At 37.7% G+C, this 17,608-nt stretch overlaps 2 protein-coding genes across 7 annotated transcripts in view; one reads left to right on the plus strand and one right to left on the minus strand.

Moving 5' to 3' along the window:
* MTFR2 (mitochondrial fission regulator 2) overlaps window positions 1-17,460 on the plus strand; it is a 30,198-nt gene extending 12,738 nt beyond the window's left edge. The window contains exon 9 of the mRNA XM_064649423.1: window positions 15,247-17,460. Coding sequence (XP_064505493.1) covers window positions 15,247-15,285 — 39 coding nt within the window. The 3' untranslated portion in view covers window positions 15,286-17,460. The remainder of the gene's footprint in view (window positions 1-15,246) is intronic.
* Window positions 10,871-17,608, minus strand: part of PDE7B (phosphodiesterase 7B) — a 174,142-nt gene continuing 167,404 nt past the window's right edge. For all 6 annotated transcript variants that reach the window (XM_064649422.1, XM_064649421.1, XM_064649419.1 and 3 more), the window contains 2 exons: window positions 16,271-16,351; window positions 10,871-15,776 (listed from right to left, as the gene is read on the minus strand). In XM_064649422.1, coding sequence (XP_064505492.1) covers window positions 15,559-15,776; window positions 16,271-16,351 — 299 coding nt within the window. In that variant the 3' untranslated portion in view covers window positions 10,871-15,558. The remainder of the gene's footprint in view (window positions 15,777-16,270; window positions 16,352-17,608) is intronic.

Raw genomic sequence — 17,608 nt, forward strand, 5'->3', positions numbered from 1 at the left:
TGGACTTCTTCAGGGCAGACTTTATCCTGTCTAGAAGACTGGTTGAGTGAATCTGCTGGGAGGCAGTCCTGAAAGGCAAAAAAGTCCAGGAAAGATGGACATTCTTCAAGGAGGAAATGCTAAAGGAGAGGAGTGGGCCATTCCTGTTGTCTTTAAGATGAGCTGGTGGGGAAGACCAGCCTCGCTGAACAGGGAGCTTTGACTGGAGCTCAGGAAAAGGAGGAGAGCTTATGACCGCTGGGAGAAGGGTCAGGCGACTCAGAAAGACTGTAACAATGTTGTAAGATTAGGAAGGGAGAAAATTAGAGGGGCCAAAGCCCAACTAGAACTTTGGCTACTGAAGTAAAAGGCAATAAAAATGTTTCTGTAATGTTTCTATAAATACTTTAACAATAACAGGAGGGCCAAGAAGAATCTCCATCCTTTACTGGATGTGGAGGGAAACATAGTTACAAAGGATGAGGAAGAGGCTGGACTACTTAATGCTGCCTTTGCCTCAGTCTTTAATAGCTAGACCACTTAGTCCCTGGGTACCCAGCCCCCCGAGCTGGAAGACAGGGACAGGGAGAATGGAATTAAGCCCCAGTAATTCAAGAGTAAAGGTTTGCAACCTGCTACACTACTTGGACACACACAAGTCTATCATGCCAGATGGGATCCACCCAAGGGTATGGACAGAGCTGGTGGAAGTCACTTTCCATCATTTGTCATCAGTCCTGGCTAACCAAGAAGGTCCCAGATGACTGGAGGTTGGCCAGTGTGACACCCATCCAGAAGGAGGATCTGAGGAACTCCAGGACTGTCAGTCTGACCTCAGTGCTGGGAATGGTCGTGGGGCAGGTTGTCTTAAAGTGCCACCATTTGGTACATATAGGACAACAAGTGGATCAGGCCCAGACCACATGGGTTTATGAAAGGCAGGTCCTTCTGGACCAACCCGATCTCCCTCTATGACAAGGTGACCTGTCAATCTCTCAATTTGCTAAGCATATGTAGAAAGGTACATAGCTATTAGTGAGTCTTCTACAGGTAGATTAATTTTAAACTTGTGATATTCTATTTCTGACATCTTATTACAAAGGGTGAAGTTGACTCTTCGAAAGTATCTGGAAAGCAGCTCAGCGAAAAAGGACCTGGGGATGCTGGTTGACAGTGGCTGAACATGAGCCAGCAGTGTGCCAGGTGGGCAAGAAAGCTGATGGCATCCTGGCTTGTATCAGCAATAGTGTGTCCAGCAGAACCAGGGCAATGTTTTTTCCCCTGTACTCAGCACTGGTGAGGCTGCATCTCGAATCTTGTGTTCACTTTTGGACCCATCACTTCCAAAAAGACATTGAGGTGCTGGAGTGTATCCAGAGAAGGGCAATTTAATTTCAAAGATTTGAAGAAGAAGCATGTAGCTTGACTAGAAAGAATAAGATACCCGTTGTAAATCATCAATGTATAAACAGGGGAATTTTTCATTATTATTCAAAATGCTTTGAAGTTTGAAGCTGATGTTACTCTACATTTACAATATATCAAAAAAGAAGAGGTATTGGTTAGTTAGTATAGAGTTTTTGTAGGAGAGTTGTAAAGTGTACAGGAGAAAAAAGAATGTAAAAAGAAAAAGACATGAGTTAATGTTTGAATCTGTTTGTATAAATTATTCTGCTTTTGTTTCTTGCAGTTAGACAAATGTGAAAGGTACAATCTGGAAGGATCTTTGACAGGCTTTTTCCTCTCTTGCTGTTAGTAAGTGTTTCAGTGATTTGTAGCAGTGCACTATGCTCCATAGTTATGGCTTGAAACATTTTGTTTAGGAACCCAATCACGAACTGTGGTGATAGTTTTAACAATATCTGAAATTGTATTGTGGATAAGGCTAAAGATGACAGCCGTCCTTCGACTTGAGAAATATTTTGCACATTTCAGTATTACTTGGCCAGATTATTTACAAATTTTGATTATAATAATCAAAAGGCCCTTATTTTGTTATTTATTATTTCCCCCAAAAATCCTGTCAGCAGGATCTCTCCTGCAATGGGAATTTTAATTTTTTTTTTTTTTTTTTTTTTTTGCACATTGAAAGAAAAACAGCATGGTGCTTTTGTTCCAGCTATGTTGCTACTCCTCTTTATATTTTACTTTCTGCTTACATTTTTATTGAGCCTGGAAGGCTGAAGGAGGCTTTAAAAACAAATTATTTATGTACATCAGCAAGAAGGGTCAGATTTTCATTTTCATTGTTATTGGGATGGGTGTATGCATACATTTTCTTTAAGGCTCATGTAGGCATTAATTTCAGAGAACCAAAACCAGGAGTTTGAATTCTCTCTTTAGGTAGTGGAGACAAGCAGTATAGTGTGCAGGAGTGGAGTTGGCACTGGTTGCTTTAAACTCCTGATCATCAAAAACCGTCTTAGATTAAAATAGCTTTGAAAATTTTTAAAAATAATTGATGTAAATAGTTGTTACATTCTGCAGACGAACTTCATGTATTTAACCACAAGAGAGCAGTGTTATACTGGATCTATGCTGCAAGTCTTGAATTTAAAAGTAATTCTGCTTTGTCAGTATTAAGTCGAACAACAAAATTTTAATCCCTTTATGGTATTCACTAAATTGTAGAGGTACATGATTCTAACTTACTAGCATTATGGCAAACTGGTTTTTTATGCATTCACATTAATATAAGGCTAGTTTATTCTCTTCACAAAATAAATCTGCTACTTCATTTTCTGGAAGAATGGGCTGGAGATTTTAAGTGGTAAGTTAGAGAAGAACTTCATCTGTCTTTCTTTTACTGAAAAAATATCCTCTCTTATCCCATGTAAAATGGCCATGGGAGAAAATTTCTCTTTGTGTTGCAGTACACATATAATGAGCACTGCCACAGAATTGCAGGAATTTGTATAAATAACTTTGAGATGATAGAGGTGAAAATGTGCTGCTTCTTACTGATTAAAAGTCAAAGTGACTATGGGGCATTAAAATTCACATTTTTTTCTTTCAGTTGAAGGGACTATACTATTCTGTAAACATAGGCATTCATTGGTTGTCACGGGTACACGATGACTTGAACGAGTTTAGGTGCATTCATAAAGCTGGGCAAGTATATGTTTGCAGAGCTGGGCAAAGTTTAACCTTCAGTAAGGCTTATGCATCACTGTCAGCTTCAGCAGAGCTGCTAGAGTGAAAGGAAGTATTCATCTACATATTTTTAAATAAGGAACATCTTGCCCATCCTATCACCTTGAACTGTGGAGGACTTGTGCATTTGAGATGTCTGTTCTTGCCATCTGTGCTTTCTCTTTGGTACTCTACATTTTACTTAATGGGGAAAGTTAAACAGATTGTTCCTGCTTCTCTCTTTTACTTTACAGTTCTCATGCCGTAACACAGCAGCTGTGTTTGCTGGGAGACAGTTGCCACTGAGCAACAGCTGGTGGTGTAAAGGAAGACTAGGAAGAAATTTGAAATGAGCTTAGTTCTAGTTTGTTCCCATGTTATTGTTGCCTTATGGTTGGTTGATTCATTGTCACCTTGCATTTTACAACCTGTGAGTGTCTTATTTTTTCTGTAGTGAGAGCTGTAGGAATGTGTTAATAGTTTTGAAATATCAGAGGTTGTGTGTTCTACTGAAGTGAGGGGTTTCTGTCCTTTACAATACTGGGTTTTTATATGCATAGTCTGTTGTTTCTTACTTAATTTTGTCTGGCTGGTATTTTACTCATGTTTTTCCATTATGCTTTTTCTAGTAGATGTTTTTGCTTGACTTACATACCATGTTTGACTGTCATCTAGTGGCGCAGGCTTGATAAGTCAGACTGTTTTGTAAGGCTCTTTCCTTGCTTGTGAGGACGTGTTTCTGAAGATAGGTCAAGCTCAATGTTTTTTTTGTTTTTAATTTATTACCAGTATGTATGGTGGGAAAGTAATCTGAAACTCAGTATTTGGTGAAAGTAAAAATAGCTAGTTTGAAGTTCTACTTTGTCTTGACTCAGATGAAATGTGGGCTTTATCGACACCCCCTTTTCCTATCTGTTCATTTGACCACTCTGATGTGTTTCATCTGTGTTTGCTTCTCCTGTCTATTCTTCTCATATGCACTGTCTGCATGTATATGAATTATATTAAAGTTTTATTTGTTATGTTTCTGAGGAGTCTTTTTTTTGCCAAACTTCTATCAAATCCTCAGCCCATTTATTATTTCTCAGTAGTGGCATAGCCTTTTCTTTCAGATTTGAAGAGTATATTTTGTATTTAGTATGTTAGAACAATGAGGCTGCTAGTGAGACTTATGTCTACCAAATAATCTGCTCTATAACCTAGTTTATTACTGATCTAGTTTTTTATGTCAAATTAGATTTTTGAGGTCACAAATAAAAGAATATATTTAAAATATATTGACATAAGGTAAGCAAAATAAACAGAATTTGAGAGATCCTGCTTCATGCTTTGTGAGCTCTTGGTGCTGTTGCTAGGAGAAGAGTATGTTAACAGTCCTCTAAGCTAGTAGTTGCCTGGGGAACCCACAGAAACTTGTGCTATTTCTACACATCTGTATAAACTCACAATATTTTTCTTCCCTATACTCCCTTTTTCCTCCTCTCTAATGTAATAAAATCTATGAGGAAAGGTTGTTGCGTCTTGACCATGGAACTAAGTCCTTTGTCATTATTCAGCATACAGGTCTCACAGTCAAGACCCAGTGATTTTGAAGAAAATGATGTGCCCAGAACTTCACTATGCACGATAATCATAAATAGCTAACCCAATACAAGCTGAGGATGATGAACATCACATCTGTTAATGGCACTGGCGCTTTTATTTTGAAGTTGCCATTTCATTGCTTAAACAAGAATCAAAATCTCACTGAGGAACTGCGTAGATTTTAGGAAAAGTGAAATGTATTAACTTCAGAAAAAGCAGGGTTGTTCACTACCACTGATGTAATTCTGTGATGGAGGAGTAAGTTAAACTGCTTACTTAAAAAAAAAAAAGCTCTAAACTGTGGATAGTTAAGCAATTTGAATCTGCAAATTCTAAGAAAGCTGACTGAAGGACATATATGGCCTTTTATATTTACTTTGAATAAGCCTTGAAGTAACACAGACGTTCAGAAAATTATTGTGTCATCTAAGTTTTCTTTTTAAGAAAAGTGAGGTAAACCACATGACTGTAGATCAATTAGCATGTATCAATTCTAGGCAAAAATGATGGGATCCTAGTGCAGAGTTGAAAATACTTATATAACAGGAGTGATCTCATGTGACTTCATTGTAAAACAGATCTTTTAAGTCATCTTTGACAAAAATAGTTATAATAGAATAGTCTAAATTAAATATAGCATTCATATTACCCACAAAGTAGATGTTAAATGGATGTGGAACTGATTAACTGGCAGATAATAGTAATCACTGAAAGGAAGTACTTCTACTAGGATTATAGAGAATGGTGCTGGGTTAATGTAGTTTGATATTTTTAGTAATTAAATAAGTGACAAAATTTGTGGATAATTAAAACCAGAAATTACATTGAGAAAAATAATGAAGATGTGAATGATGGCAAAAGGCCATAGTGATAATGCCAGAGCAGGTTAGGTCTTCAGAAAGAAAATACATACTAGTACAGTCAGTTGGAGAACTACAAAGGAGTTTCATTCAAACTTATTGGTTTTGCCACTGTATTATTTCAGAAACAGAAAATCTGTTTGCAATGACTTGACTGTGAATGCATGGAGACAAAAAAAGTGCTAGAAGCCTCTTTTTGTGACAGAGAGAAATATAATACTAACCAATCGTAGGAAGGGAAAACTAGAATAATTTAAATGAGAGTGCATTTCAGTAATAAGTATGACATTCACAGTGGGAATTAGTAACTCTTCTTTATTTACTCTCTGTAGTAGAACCCAAAGGTAGTTCTACAGTGAACCAATGGAGTAAAACAATTGTCACTTTTTGACAATGGTGCCTTCCTTCTCTCCCCCTGATGTTTATTTTCTAGTGTATTTATCATAGGTTGTCTTAAAAAGAGAACAGCTCTCACTAACATATTTGTTTTAATCTCAAAAGTATTAGTTTCACAGAGGGAGGAGCTTGTGCTACGCTTGAAGGTTCAAACTCCTTGCTGATATTCAGCTATTTGAGAAGATTTCATTCTATCATGGATCTCAGTAAAATTTAAGTTTGTAGATGTGCTCTGCCAGCTAAAAAATGATATCTGCATTATTATATAAGATGTCCCTGAGAGCAATATAACACCCACAGGCAAAACTTGAAGCTGTCAAGTAACTCAAGAGTGATAATGTAAGCTCTCCCTTTAAATTAATGACACTGAAGTATCAGAAAGAAAGAATTGCAGTTGGATTGGTGAGGAAATAAATGAAAAAAAAAAAAAAGGTACTTGGAGGTGATCAGTTTGCTTTTTCCACAAAACCATAGAAGTTTTGCTCCTTTATCATTGAAGTAAAAACTGCCCTTTCACATCTAGCTCTCTAGATCTGTGGTGGTTTTCTTCTTGAACTGTTTTCTTCTTGAACCTGTTTTTAGATTATTTCTATTGTGAAGACTTATGGTGGGAGCAGTGGGGACCCTTGTGGTGTCCTAATCCATAACTAGAGTGCTCTGAAATTTAATCACAGTGCAAATAAATAAATTCCACCTTTATCTAGTGTTTCACATATAATGTGACTGTTGAGTTGCCATAGTCAAAATGTTAGATCATTTTGTTAGTAGTTTACATTTCAAACCTGCCAACATATAGGCCTAAGTAGTGGAACTGTTCAAAAGAAAATGGAGATTGTTGGTAACGCGAGATTATATTGCAATATCTTTAGGTCTTGGGCAGATGGAGGATTTGGCAAAAGGCAGCTGAAATCCAGACACTTTTTTATGCTCCATCCTAAGCAAACATTAATAGTAGTATTATTAACTACTGTTCCATAAAACTGAAATGCTCTTAAAAAAAAGAAAATATTTCATACTATAGTAAAGTATGCTTAATAAAAAGTGGTACAGGAACTGAAGCGGATCTGAGCCTCAGGAAACTGTTTCTTTTGAAATCAAAAAGCCAGGCTTTATTACAATAAAACCTCCATAGTTTTATCAAGGGAGAACACAGAAATTATCAAGGAAGACAGAAAACAAAAACGGGGTTGTGCCCTTGCATACAAGTTCTTGCTTCCACTTAATACCATTCTGAGTTGTAGTCAAGTCTCTTAGGCCCCTCTCATGTCTGGCTGACAGTGAAGGCTCACAAGAATTTTGTTTACTTGCCGCATTCTCCAAGTGAGCTCTGAACTTCATGCCATGGCTTTCTTGTATGAGATCCTCTGCATTTCTGAACTTTTTCTCTTCTAGCCCAATCCAGAGCATCTCAGAGAAGGAAGAATTCTTTTTTTTTTTTTTGGGGGGGGGGATGGAAATCACACTGCTTTTTAAAAGCATATGATTGGAAATGTAATAAATACCATAATTTCCCAACTCAAATTTTTTTGTGTGTTGCTTCTGATTAGTTGGTGTTTTCAAGAAGCTGACCGTAATTAGGTATGCAGAGGAAGGAAGTGGGGGCAAGAGATCCAAGAAGATAAAAATGAGGCTTGATAACCTGATTGATCAAACAGAGGATTTGAGGATCGAGTGCAGAAGGAAGTCAACTATACAGTTTTTTTCCAGGTTTCTTCACTTTAATTCACTAATACCTTCAGGTGATATAATTTCTGTGTGTAATATCTTTGTAGATATAATGAAGATAAATGACGGAAGTGTATTTGCTATATTAAAACTCTTGTACACACTTTTATGCACCTAAAGTATACAATGTGCCAATGTCACTTAGCTGTTTTGAGTGGCTGACGTAGCCATCCCAGATCTTCCTTATGTTTCTTGATTTGTTTAAGATCTGTCTTTACATAGGCAGTCTTCAGCTACTGGCATTGTTGAGGAAGATTTCCTTTTAATGTGGGAGCTGCGCAGTTGGCAGTGCATCTTAATTCAGCATGAGTGCTGATAAAAGGTACTTCAAAGCACATAGTGTAAATGGCCACTTCTTAATGTTTCATGCAGAAATGGTAGAACTGGTGGTGGTGACTTTTCTGATACACTGGGGGAAATAAATGTGTTGTGCACAGGTACCATAGAGGACAATGTCCAAGTCCTGAAGTATTTCTATACTTGGAACCTTGTCCCAGCAAAACAGTACATTTTAAACAAAGTAATTCCACTCGTGTTTTGGTCTCTCAGTTGATGATACCAATATATCTATTTTCTTCTCCTCCCTCTAAGGATTGACTTGAAATATATTTGTCGAATGCAAAACATGAAAGATACAAACAAGTGGTCTTTGGGACAATATTTTCTTTTTGAATCTGCCTTTGAATCTACCGTATGTTTCAGTACTTCCTATTTTCTTTGGATTTTGATTGCCTGACATGACTACCCCTGCATTTGTCTGCAGGTGTTGGTAGGTCTGGCTATAGAAATGAGACTGGGCATGTGTAGGTGTAGCACTAGATTTTTCTTTTTGGTAACTATATTTCTTTCATAAATATGCTTATGAATGAGCTAAGCTCATAGGAATCCTCTGCACATAAAAATGGAAAGTCTGGATTTGAACTGGAACAACTGCTGAGCTGCATGAGTAGCGCAGGAAAGCATCATTTTAAACTAAAGGTGGATTTAAGTATTATAGTGCATTTTCTTCAGGATTATGATCTTAGTAATATTTATTTCTAACCATGAATTTTCTTTTTGTTCATATAAATGTTCAATGTTCTTTTAAGCTTTACTATGTGGTTAAAGGTTAATGTATGCTTGGGGCAGCAACTTCCATATGTACTGCTTTACTTTGTTTCACCTGTGTTTTGATCTGGGGAAAGCAGAAGCTCTCAGTCTGCCCAAATGTTCTGGGGTTTTTTTATACGTGGTACTAATGAAGCTAGTCTTTTTTCCTCTGTCTCTCCTTTCTGGAGGTTTTTCGTGATTCAAATTACTTTTTGCCACCCTTTGCACTTCCCACTCTTGTCCTTGCACTTTCTAGAGAGGGATGATTGGTATGCAAATGATGGCATTGAATTTATCTCTGGGTAGTAGGAGTGATGGAAATAATAGGACAACTCCTCTGTATGAATTCTAATACTCCATTTTAGTTACAACTTCTTAAGACACCCAGATCCCCTTCCTAATCTAGTACAATATATTTAGAGCTCTGTAGGGTACAGGTTTCAAATCTTCTCTCTAAAGTGTATTACTATAAAGTCTGACACGAAATTTATCTGCTGTTGTGATACTCACTTCCTTGTGTGCATAGGTCTGCACAGCCCTGTGTAGACACCCAAGGTAGCTTTTAGGAGGTGGTGCTGCTGCTAGAAAACTTCAAATGTCACAGATTAAGGTATTGCATGGTGTTTAGTATAACTCTGCCTGAGATCCAAACTAGCCCAGGATATATATAGTAAGGATGCATTGGTTTTACTGTCAGAGCTTTTTTATTTTTTAAAGCCTTTTCCTATCTTGTGGTTCATTTTCTGTCTGTCCCTAAACAGCTGTTTGAGACTGTACTGTATACAACATCACTGAAAGATAGAGATGAGTAGAAGTGGAGACACCATAAACCTGCTTTGTTGCTAAAAACAGTGTATTTTGTAACTGCACGCATTTTATCTTGGAGAGGTTTGCACTGTGGTGGACATTGGAGAGGTAAAAGGAGTGTCTGTCACCTAAATAATTGTTTGTCACTTGCATATTGCATTGTTTCTTTTCTTAATGAATAGTTATATTTCCAAGATTCTCCACCTGAGCTCTAAAGCACAGGTAAGTATTTGGCCAGGACAAAAATACTGCCATATAATTATTTTTTCTTTTGCTGTTCATTCATACGTTCCCACTTGCTAGTGTGCGTTATTTGTTTTGAACCATTAAACATCAGCATCCATCCATCCAGTGTCTGTGCAGAGTGAGAACATGTATTGACTTAGCTGTACTTGAAAATAACACTGTTAAAGCTGTTATGGAAAACTGAGTGGTTTTCCAATGCTGACTGTGTAAAACTACTCCTGGAGAAGCCATCACAACTCCACCCCTACATAGGACAGATCTCTAAGGGGCTTCATTCTAGAGTCCATTCTGCAATTCAGCTTGTATCTGGAGGACACAGGAAAAAACTTCCTATGATTTTGAAGGGTGTTTTTTTTAAGGAAAATAAATTTAAAATGTTGGCTAAATAGCACTTAACCCAAAAATATATTTCCAGCTCCTATATTTGATTCAATTGTAGTATTTGCATGGCACAAACCATTGAGTGTTGTTACTAAAGATCTGATGTACAAATAAATTCTGGCTTTAAAGATGTGTCAAAGTCAAGTCCTTGAAGTGACATATATTAAGTATTTCTCACTTAGAAATACTTACCAGTGTAGAACATCAATGCTTCTCATATTTTCAATTAAACTTCAAAAGCCTTTGTTATTTTGCAGATATAAATAATATGGTCTGAAACTGAGAAATGAGAAAATGGACATTGACCAATGATAGTAAGGAGAACTTGTTACTGGAGCTGAAACAATAGTAAAAGACAACTCTCTCCTTTAAATACTTGAACAGGAAAGCATTTTTCCTGGGGATTGAAAATCCTTTTACTACATGCTTAGGAAAACTATATGGAAATACTTTTCTTGCTCCTAAGTCCGTATAATTCATACAGCAAGGCTAAGAGTAAATTTAGAGAAAAGTTCTTCTGAGAAACATGGCACTAGGAAAGGGATTTTTCTGCTGTTAAAAAGGAGAGACAGTGGGAGGATGGATGCAGCAGGAATTTTGCTGTTTTGTCAAACCAGAATGTCTTCTGCAAACTAAGGAGATGCTTCAATCAACTGGCTTTACCAAAGAACTTGAGACACTTCATTGTTTTTTTTTTATTAGTTGTCATTCTTTGACATGATGAATACTTACAGCAGTATGTTAAAAAAGATACAGTTAAGTCTCTTGGCATCACTGCATAGCAGTCACAGCATTTTCACACAATCTAGTGCTTCCTTTCAGAATGATGCATATGGCATATATACGCACATACGGGGGCTGATTCTTGGTCCCAGTGAAGTTGAGGGGACCAGTGCTTGGCCCAAAGAGTTGTCTAAGATATGCGAATATGTATATATAAAATGCTTTACAATAAACATGACATATACAATCTTGACTTCAAAGATAAGCAGAATATATTTTACATCCAAGTCAAACTTATGCTCTGCACTTAAAAGTTTATGTACCTAAAATATTGGATGGATTATAGAAACAAATAATAGAGTAACAGTTTGCACCAATCAAAGTAATTTGAATACATATTCATGGCATGAAACTTGCCTTGTGGTTTTGCTTTGTTTCTGTTTGGGGTGGCTTCTTTTGGATTTGCAGGATCTTAAGTCAAATTTAATTATTGATTTTTGTGGGCCATGAGTGGGGGATGGTGGTATCAGGACAGGAATGGGCATATTTTATGGACAACTCAGCTGAGTGACTTAAAATATCAGGCTATAAATTATGGCTGGTACCCTGGCTGGTACCTGAAAATAAAATTGTAGCTACTTGAGTGTTTCTCCTTTCTTAGGAGAATCCATTTGGAAGGGCTGGTGTGCATTTTGTGTCTAATTTGACAGAAACTTTTAACAGAAATTTCAACCACAGACTGGAAAAGCTGGTAAGATAGCTATGCAGTGGGCATATCTTATTTACTGTGGTAACAGCTTTCTCTGCTACTAATCATTGGGAAGGCCTTGGTTTCCTTCATGAAAATCACAAGTTTATACAAAAAAAATTGACCTGTGTTGTAGATTAGGTTAGATACAATGGCAGATCATGTGTTTTGTTTTTTTCTTTTTCCCCCATAGACTCCATTTCAGCTACTCCTCTCTCTTTTCCTTTATTCCAAAGGTACATGTTTTTAATAGTCCTTTTGGCTGGTGGCTGGACTATTGACACTTAAAACCCCAAAAGTAAGTAAAATCTTGACTTACTGACAATGCATACGTATGCATTATTTTAACCAGCCTAAAATTTTCACTTATTACTTATTATTGTTCTTAATTATACAAAATTTCTTCTTTGATGGCATGAAATCTTTATTTAAAGAAGCTAGATTTTAATCAAATGAATTGCAGTTGTGGGCCATAAAAACATTTTGACCTCCTGCTTTTAGTAGTTTTCTTTTTCTTTCCATATATGGGAACCTTAAGTCAGTTTTAAAAAAACTTCAAAATCTTTTACCTGCACTGGCCCAGTAAGAAGGAAAAACACTGTACAAAGGCTTTCTGTAAAGTGGCTAATGGGGCTGACAACACAGAAATCTGTATTATCTGCATAGTTTTTCCATTCTGTGCATCAGCATTCTGTTGGCATCCTGGGGAGAAAACCTGGTGCAGAAATGCCCTCCAAACTACAGAATACCAAGTGTGTATCACAACCACATATATTGAACATCAGTGTTGTTGGATTGGCTGTTATTGGTCATTGTTTGGCTTCTAAGGGAAATCAGATGGTAGCACTTTGCATCACAGACCCCGGTGAATTTGGCTGCCAGGAATCTGCTGCCAGAGCCTAACTGTTCAGCACATCTCTGTCTGAAACACCTGAGGCAAACTGGCCAGACCAAAATTTGTGTAATGGGTTTGGCTCACAAGTACAGAAGTATTGCTGGAGCCACCCTGAACCTGTTTCAAGCACTATGTCATTAGACAAGGTGATTGAAATCTAGCAGGTATGAAATCTAGCAAATCAGTGTGCCAAAATCCCCCACAATTTTCAGAGCAGCTTTTTAAAGTTAAAAAGTTTTATCTTGGTAAGAGCAAACTTGTAATGGACTCTGCAGGCTCCACTTGTAGAAAAGGGCTTGAGTTTAATGTAGCTGTAACAAAATTTCATTTGTACCTGCTGGAGCTATTTTCTGGAAGCTCTTCAGAAACAGCTCAACAATGTCTCTGTCAAGAGCTTTTTATGCTGCTAGACACCGTGTTTGTTGAACTAAATTTCAGAACATTGTAAAAAATTTCTTTGAACTAGAAGGAAAAGGGCTTTCGTTTCTTAGTAAAAAGACAAAACAAGGGAAATTATATCCTTTTGTATGTACTTAAGTGCTTCTAAGCAGCACATTACACTGCTTGTGTAATGTCCTAATAATTGTCCTAAATCTGTCAGAAGGAAAGATACATCTAAAAAGCTGCAAAATGGTGATGCTTCTGCCCCTACCATCAGGTGGTTAAGAAGAAATTATGTCCTGTAGTTAGAAATAATTTAATTATATTACAACACTCTCTCTCTCTCTCTCTCTCTTTCTCTCTTTGCTTGCTGTGGTCCTTCTAATACGTCTCATTTAGAAGTGGGAGGAAGAAAGAGATTTTCTACCTTATGGTTTTACCTACATATGGTTATACCTTATGTAACAGTAGAGGGGGAAGAAAAACATCATTCCTGGAGTGCTTTGTGTTCTCACAGTGTTTTCCACCCTCCTACTTCACTGGGTTTCAGCTTCTTTCTCTGAAGATACACACAAAGAATTAGTAGAGTAAAACATACTTTACTAAAACTTATGCTTTTTATTTTCCTTTAACATATTAGTCACCTTCTGAGCATGAACTTTCTCTTATCAAGTCCATATCCCCTGTAATTGAGAAAAATCTATTATATCTCCCCTTGCACTTTTTTGAGTAAATATCTTTCTCAAACACCGACTTAAATAGCTCTTTCTTTGTTGGCCTCTTCAAGGTATTCACATCCAAACATGATTATATGGCCATATCTGCTAGTTCTTTTGGAAAACAACTATACAGATTTGATGTATTGGGGGTTTAGAACACTATACTTCACCTGAACGCAGTTATTTTTACTGGGGGCAAAGGAGAAGGGGACTATCACTTGAGAATACAATCTCATTGAAATGGTGGAAGCTTAAGTTTCATAAAGACTTTCCAAATGAGGTTGTTTATGGCATAGTTAAGGCCATGTATCTTTCACAAACACAAGATTATAGAAAATTCCTCAGCAACTATGACAATTAAGAGATTTTTCTTAATAGTCTGACTGCAACAGATTTTTTTCCTTCATTGACTGAGACCAATCTAAAAGTCAGTTGAAGTATTACTTAAATTACAAAAAAAATACAAATGCATTTTGACGCTGGCTATCTACGGAGGGAATGGGGGGAAAAAATCAGCTACACTGCAACATCTCTTGCGAAAACAACTGGACTCCAGAACTACTGAATGTCGTGCTTTGTAGACCACTAAGCTATTTAGTAAAAATTCACACTCTTGAATAAATGGTAATCAGGTTGAACTGTCAAATCATGTGGTGTTGCTGTGGGGCTCAGGTTTTTTTGAACTTCAGGCTCTGTGAAACATTTGCCTAGACCAAATGTGCAAGGTGCCATGGATTAACAACATGGACCCATATGGAATGTGTTTGAAGTTTTCAAGAAGTTATCCTGCTGGACTTCATTCCTTAATGACCTTTGATACACCTTGGATAGTGGAAAGGCAGTTCAGAATTGTATCTTGTAATCATATGATTTTGGCAGCTATGAAGGATGCTAAAAGTTAAGGCTTTTATCCACAAACAATGGTGTATATTAATAAACTCTATACCATATTTACAAATGCTTTCTCTTGTATTAAAACTAACAGTATTCTGTTCACAGTGCCAATGTTTTTACAGGTAGCAATCCCACAGTACTCCAGTATTTTGGCATGGGAATCAGTAGCGCTTTGTATTTACAGAAAATGTACACATATGAATATAAACAGGTTACTTGAAACAGTACTCAAAAGATAGATCTGTTCATGTTTCAAAGGTTTAGACTGTACTACACCTTCCCTTTCGGTTGCGAGGGAATACTGTTCCTTGCAATGAGAAGATGCCTGTCTTTTATCCAAAGTGGCATAAAAATGATTACCAAAACGAGCCTTGTTACACTGGAGGCATGTATACAGAGAGTAACTTCAGTCCAAGGTTTTTAGATCTGTTGTTTAGTGCACAGAATACAAAAGTTAAAAAGGTTTTTGTTTTAATTACTAAAACAACCAGACTCTCTCTGCCCTCTGTGAGCACCGTCTGTCAGCCTGTGTCCTCTGGATGCTGAAGATGCTGGTGGTTTAATGTGCAGCCCAGCTGCCAGCCTGGAACATGTGTGGCGCTCTGGGCCTAAATACATGTCACAGTATGACTTGTGGTAAATGAATATATAACCAAGAGTGCCTCTCTGTCTCCCCTGCTCTCTCAGGAATCCTCCCTACTTCATGGCAGCCATAACTGCTGCTGACTGGGACTCTGCATTCGGACAGTTCGTGGTCAGGAGTGACGGATGACATCAGGCATGCGCAGGACAAAGAGAGGGGAGAGGAATGGAACGTGAGGATCAGAAAGAAACCCAGCAGAACCTTGGGCCTGTTGGTGAGGACCCTTACAGCTTCTGCTTTGCCATTTCTTCCCTTTGCACGGTCTCAACAACAGGCTCTTGGCTACTCGGGATCTTACTTGCTGCTGTGACCAAGACGGAGATAGCAGTGCTATACGGAAAAGTGCAAAGCTGCCATTAAGGAGTCTCTTCTTCATTTAAAGTCTGTTCCTGGCTGCCAGTCACTTGACCCGAGTGGTCATTGCTCCTACTACTGCTGTGTTGTTTGTGGAGCAAGCTTCTCCACTTGGCCTTGTTCCTCCTGAGATGGTTTAGCATATTTTCAGATAGGGGAGTATCGCCTGTAAACTGGGCCCACCTCTCAAAGAGTGGCTCAACGATGTATGTCATGAACCCTGGGGAAACACACAAGGGACACCAGTTGAGCAACAAATTCATTCACAGAGTGCCTTGAGAGCAATGTAAGTGGCAAAAACCCTGATAAGAAATAACAATAAACCCTCAAACGGACATGGAGTCCTTTTGAAATGCACAGCTTTTGACCAGCGTACATGACAAGACACGGCTTTTGACCAGCATGTGTATCAGTAAAATCTGTGAGAGTTGGCATCCCTCTGAGGAGATTTCAGACAAGAAAGTAACCGGTGTTTCATCCCACATTGGCTGCAATTTTTCTTCATGGACACTTTTTCCCCTATGCAATGACTCCTTTGTCTTTCTGTTGAACATTTGGCTTAGATAGGTTTCTTTTTGAACATTTTAATTTAGAACATGTTTCGTAACTCTTATGGTATCCACAACTAGAGTGGGGTGGAGCGGGTGGTGGAGAAAAGCTTCTCTTTGAGCTTGTGCCATAGTGAGATAAACATGAAGAGAATTAAATACTTACCAATCTGTATGCTTGGTATTGTATCCTTCTGCTGATTACAAAGGGGGCTTATTTCCAGTTCAAATTTTTGTTCTAGATCACCTGCAAAAAAAAAAAACAAAAAGAGCAAATATTTTTGTGCCACTTTTATCCTTTCTCCAAACCTATGCCACACTCTTACAGTGACTGCAACTGTGTGAATTTCAGCAGTCGGAATCTTCTACCAATGATGACCATGTCAGATGTCTAAATACTTTCCTTTTCTGGACCTTTTAGGTATTAGAGAAACTGATTATCCATACAAAGAAAAATCTAAGAAAGGATAACTTTTGAATGAACATTAAATCTGAGCATGTAAGTGTTCTGAGGATTTTAAAATAGACTCCTTCATGTGAAAGACCTTTAAGACGTTTTATAGTTCATTTACTTCATTCACTGGTTCATTTACTCAAATGTCTTCCTAACAGAAAATTGCAGAATATAAATCTTAGAAGAAATGTGCCTCTGGTAGTACTGTAGTGTGAGTTGGCTGGGGGATCTGCTCACTCCAGATGCCACCTCAGATTGCTCCTGATGCAGAACTGGTCAGATTTGGCATTGAGATGATGCTTATAAACAGTCAGTAGAAACTATTTCTGCAGAAACAGCCACACAGGGGAGTCTTCTGTATATAGCTATGACAGGAGATGTTTTTTATGGAGTTGAAGGTAATCAATAGCAATGACCACGTGTATACTGGAGTGGTCACAGAAGACCACAGGCCAGCTGGATTTAAGAATTCAGAAAAAAAACATCTCAGAGAGTCTCATTTGCTCATTGTCATCCAGACAACAGTCACTTGTTCTGCTGGAGAGGTGGCATTTCCTTGTGCCTGCAATTACTTTATACAAAGATCGCTATAAGTGAGTAAAGTTTTGTTTTTTAAACAAACTCTGTGAGTGCAACACATTCATCCTTTGTGATTGTTAGTTTTCTCTGCCAGTGTACAATCCTGATTACTTTCCAGTCTATAGTATGGAAGGGAAGTGAGAGTTAACTGTGTGCAAGCTAAGATGTGCCCCTTCCCCTCAGATAACAAATATTTTGTCCATCTGATTCACTAATAAGAATGTAGCGAGGGCTGGTTAGGTAAAAATTGCCTGTAAGAAAGACTTGCTAGTTCAGGCAAAACACTGCAAAACCCAATAAAGAAATATTTTGCTTTAAATCCACTGGTTTTGTTTAAAAGCGCTTTTCTCCCCACTAACAGTTTTGATTTAAATGCTATTGTGCTACTTAGGTTCTACAGTCCCATATAAAACACGATGTGCATTTTTAAGCCTTGCCCTTCTTCTCTCTGCAGCATGCAATTTCTTCTTA

The sequence above is a fragment of the Pseudopipra pipra genome, chromosome 3, assembly GCF_036250125.1.
Source record: "Pseudopipra pipra isolate bDixPip1 chromosome 3, bDixPip1.hap1, whole genome shotgun sequence".
Taxonomy (NCBI): Eukaryota; Metazoa; Chordata; class Aves; order Passeriformes; family Pipridae; genus Pseudopipra; species Pseudopipra pipra.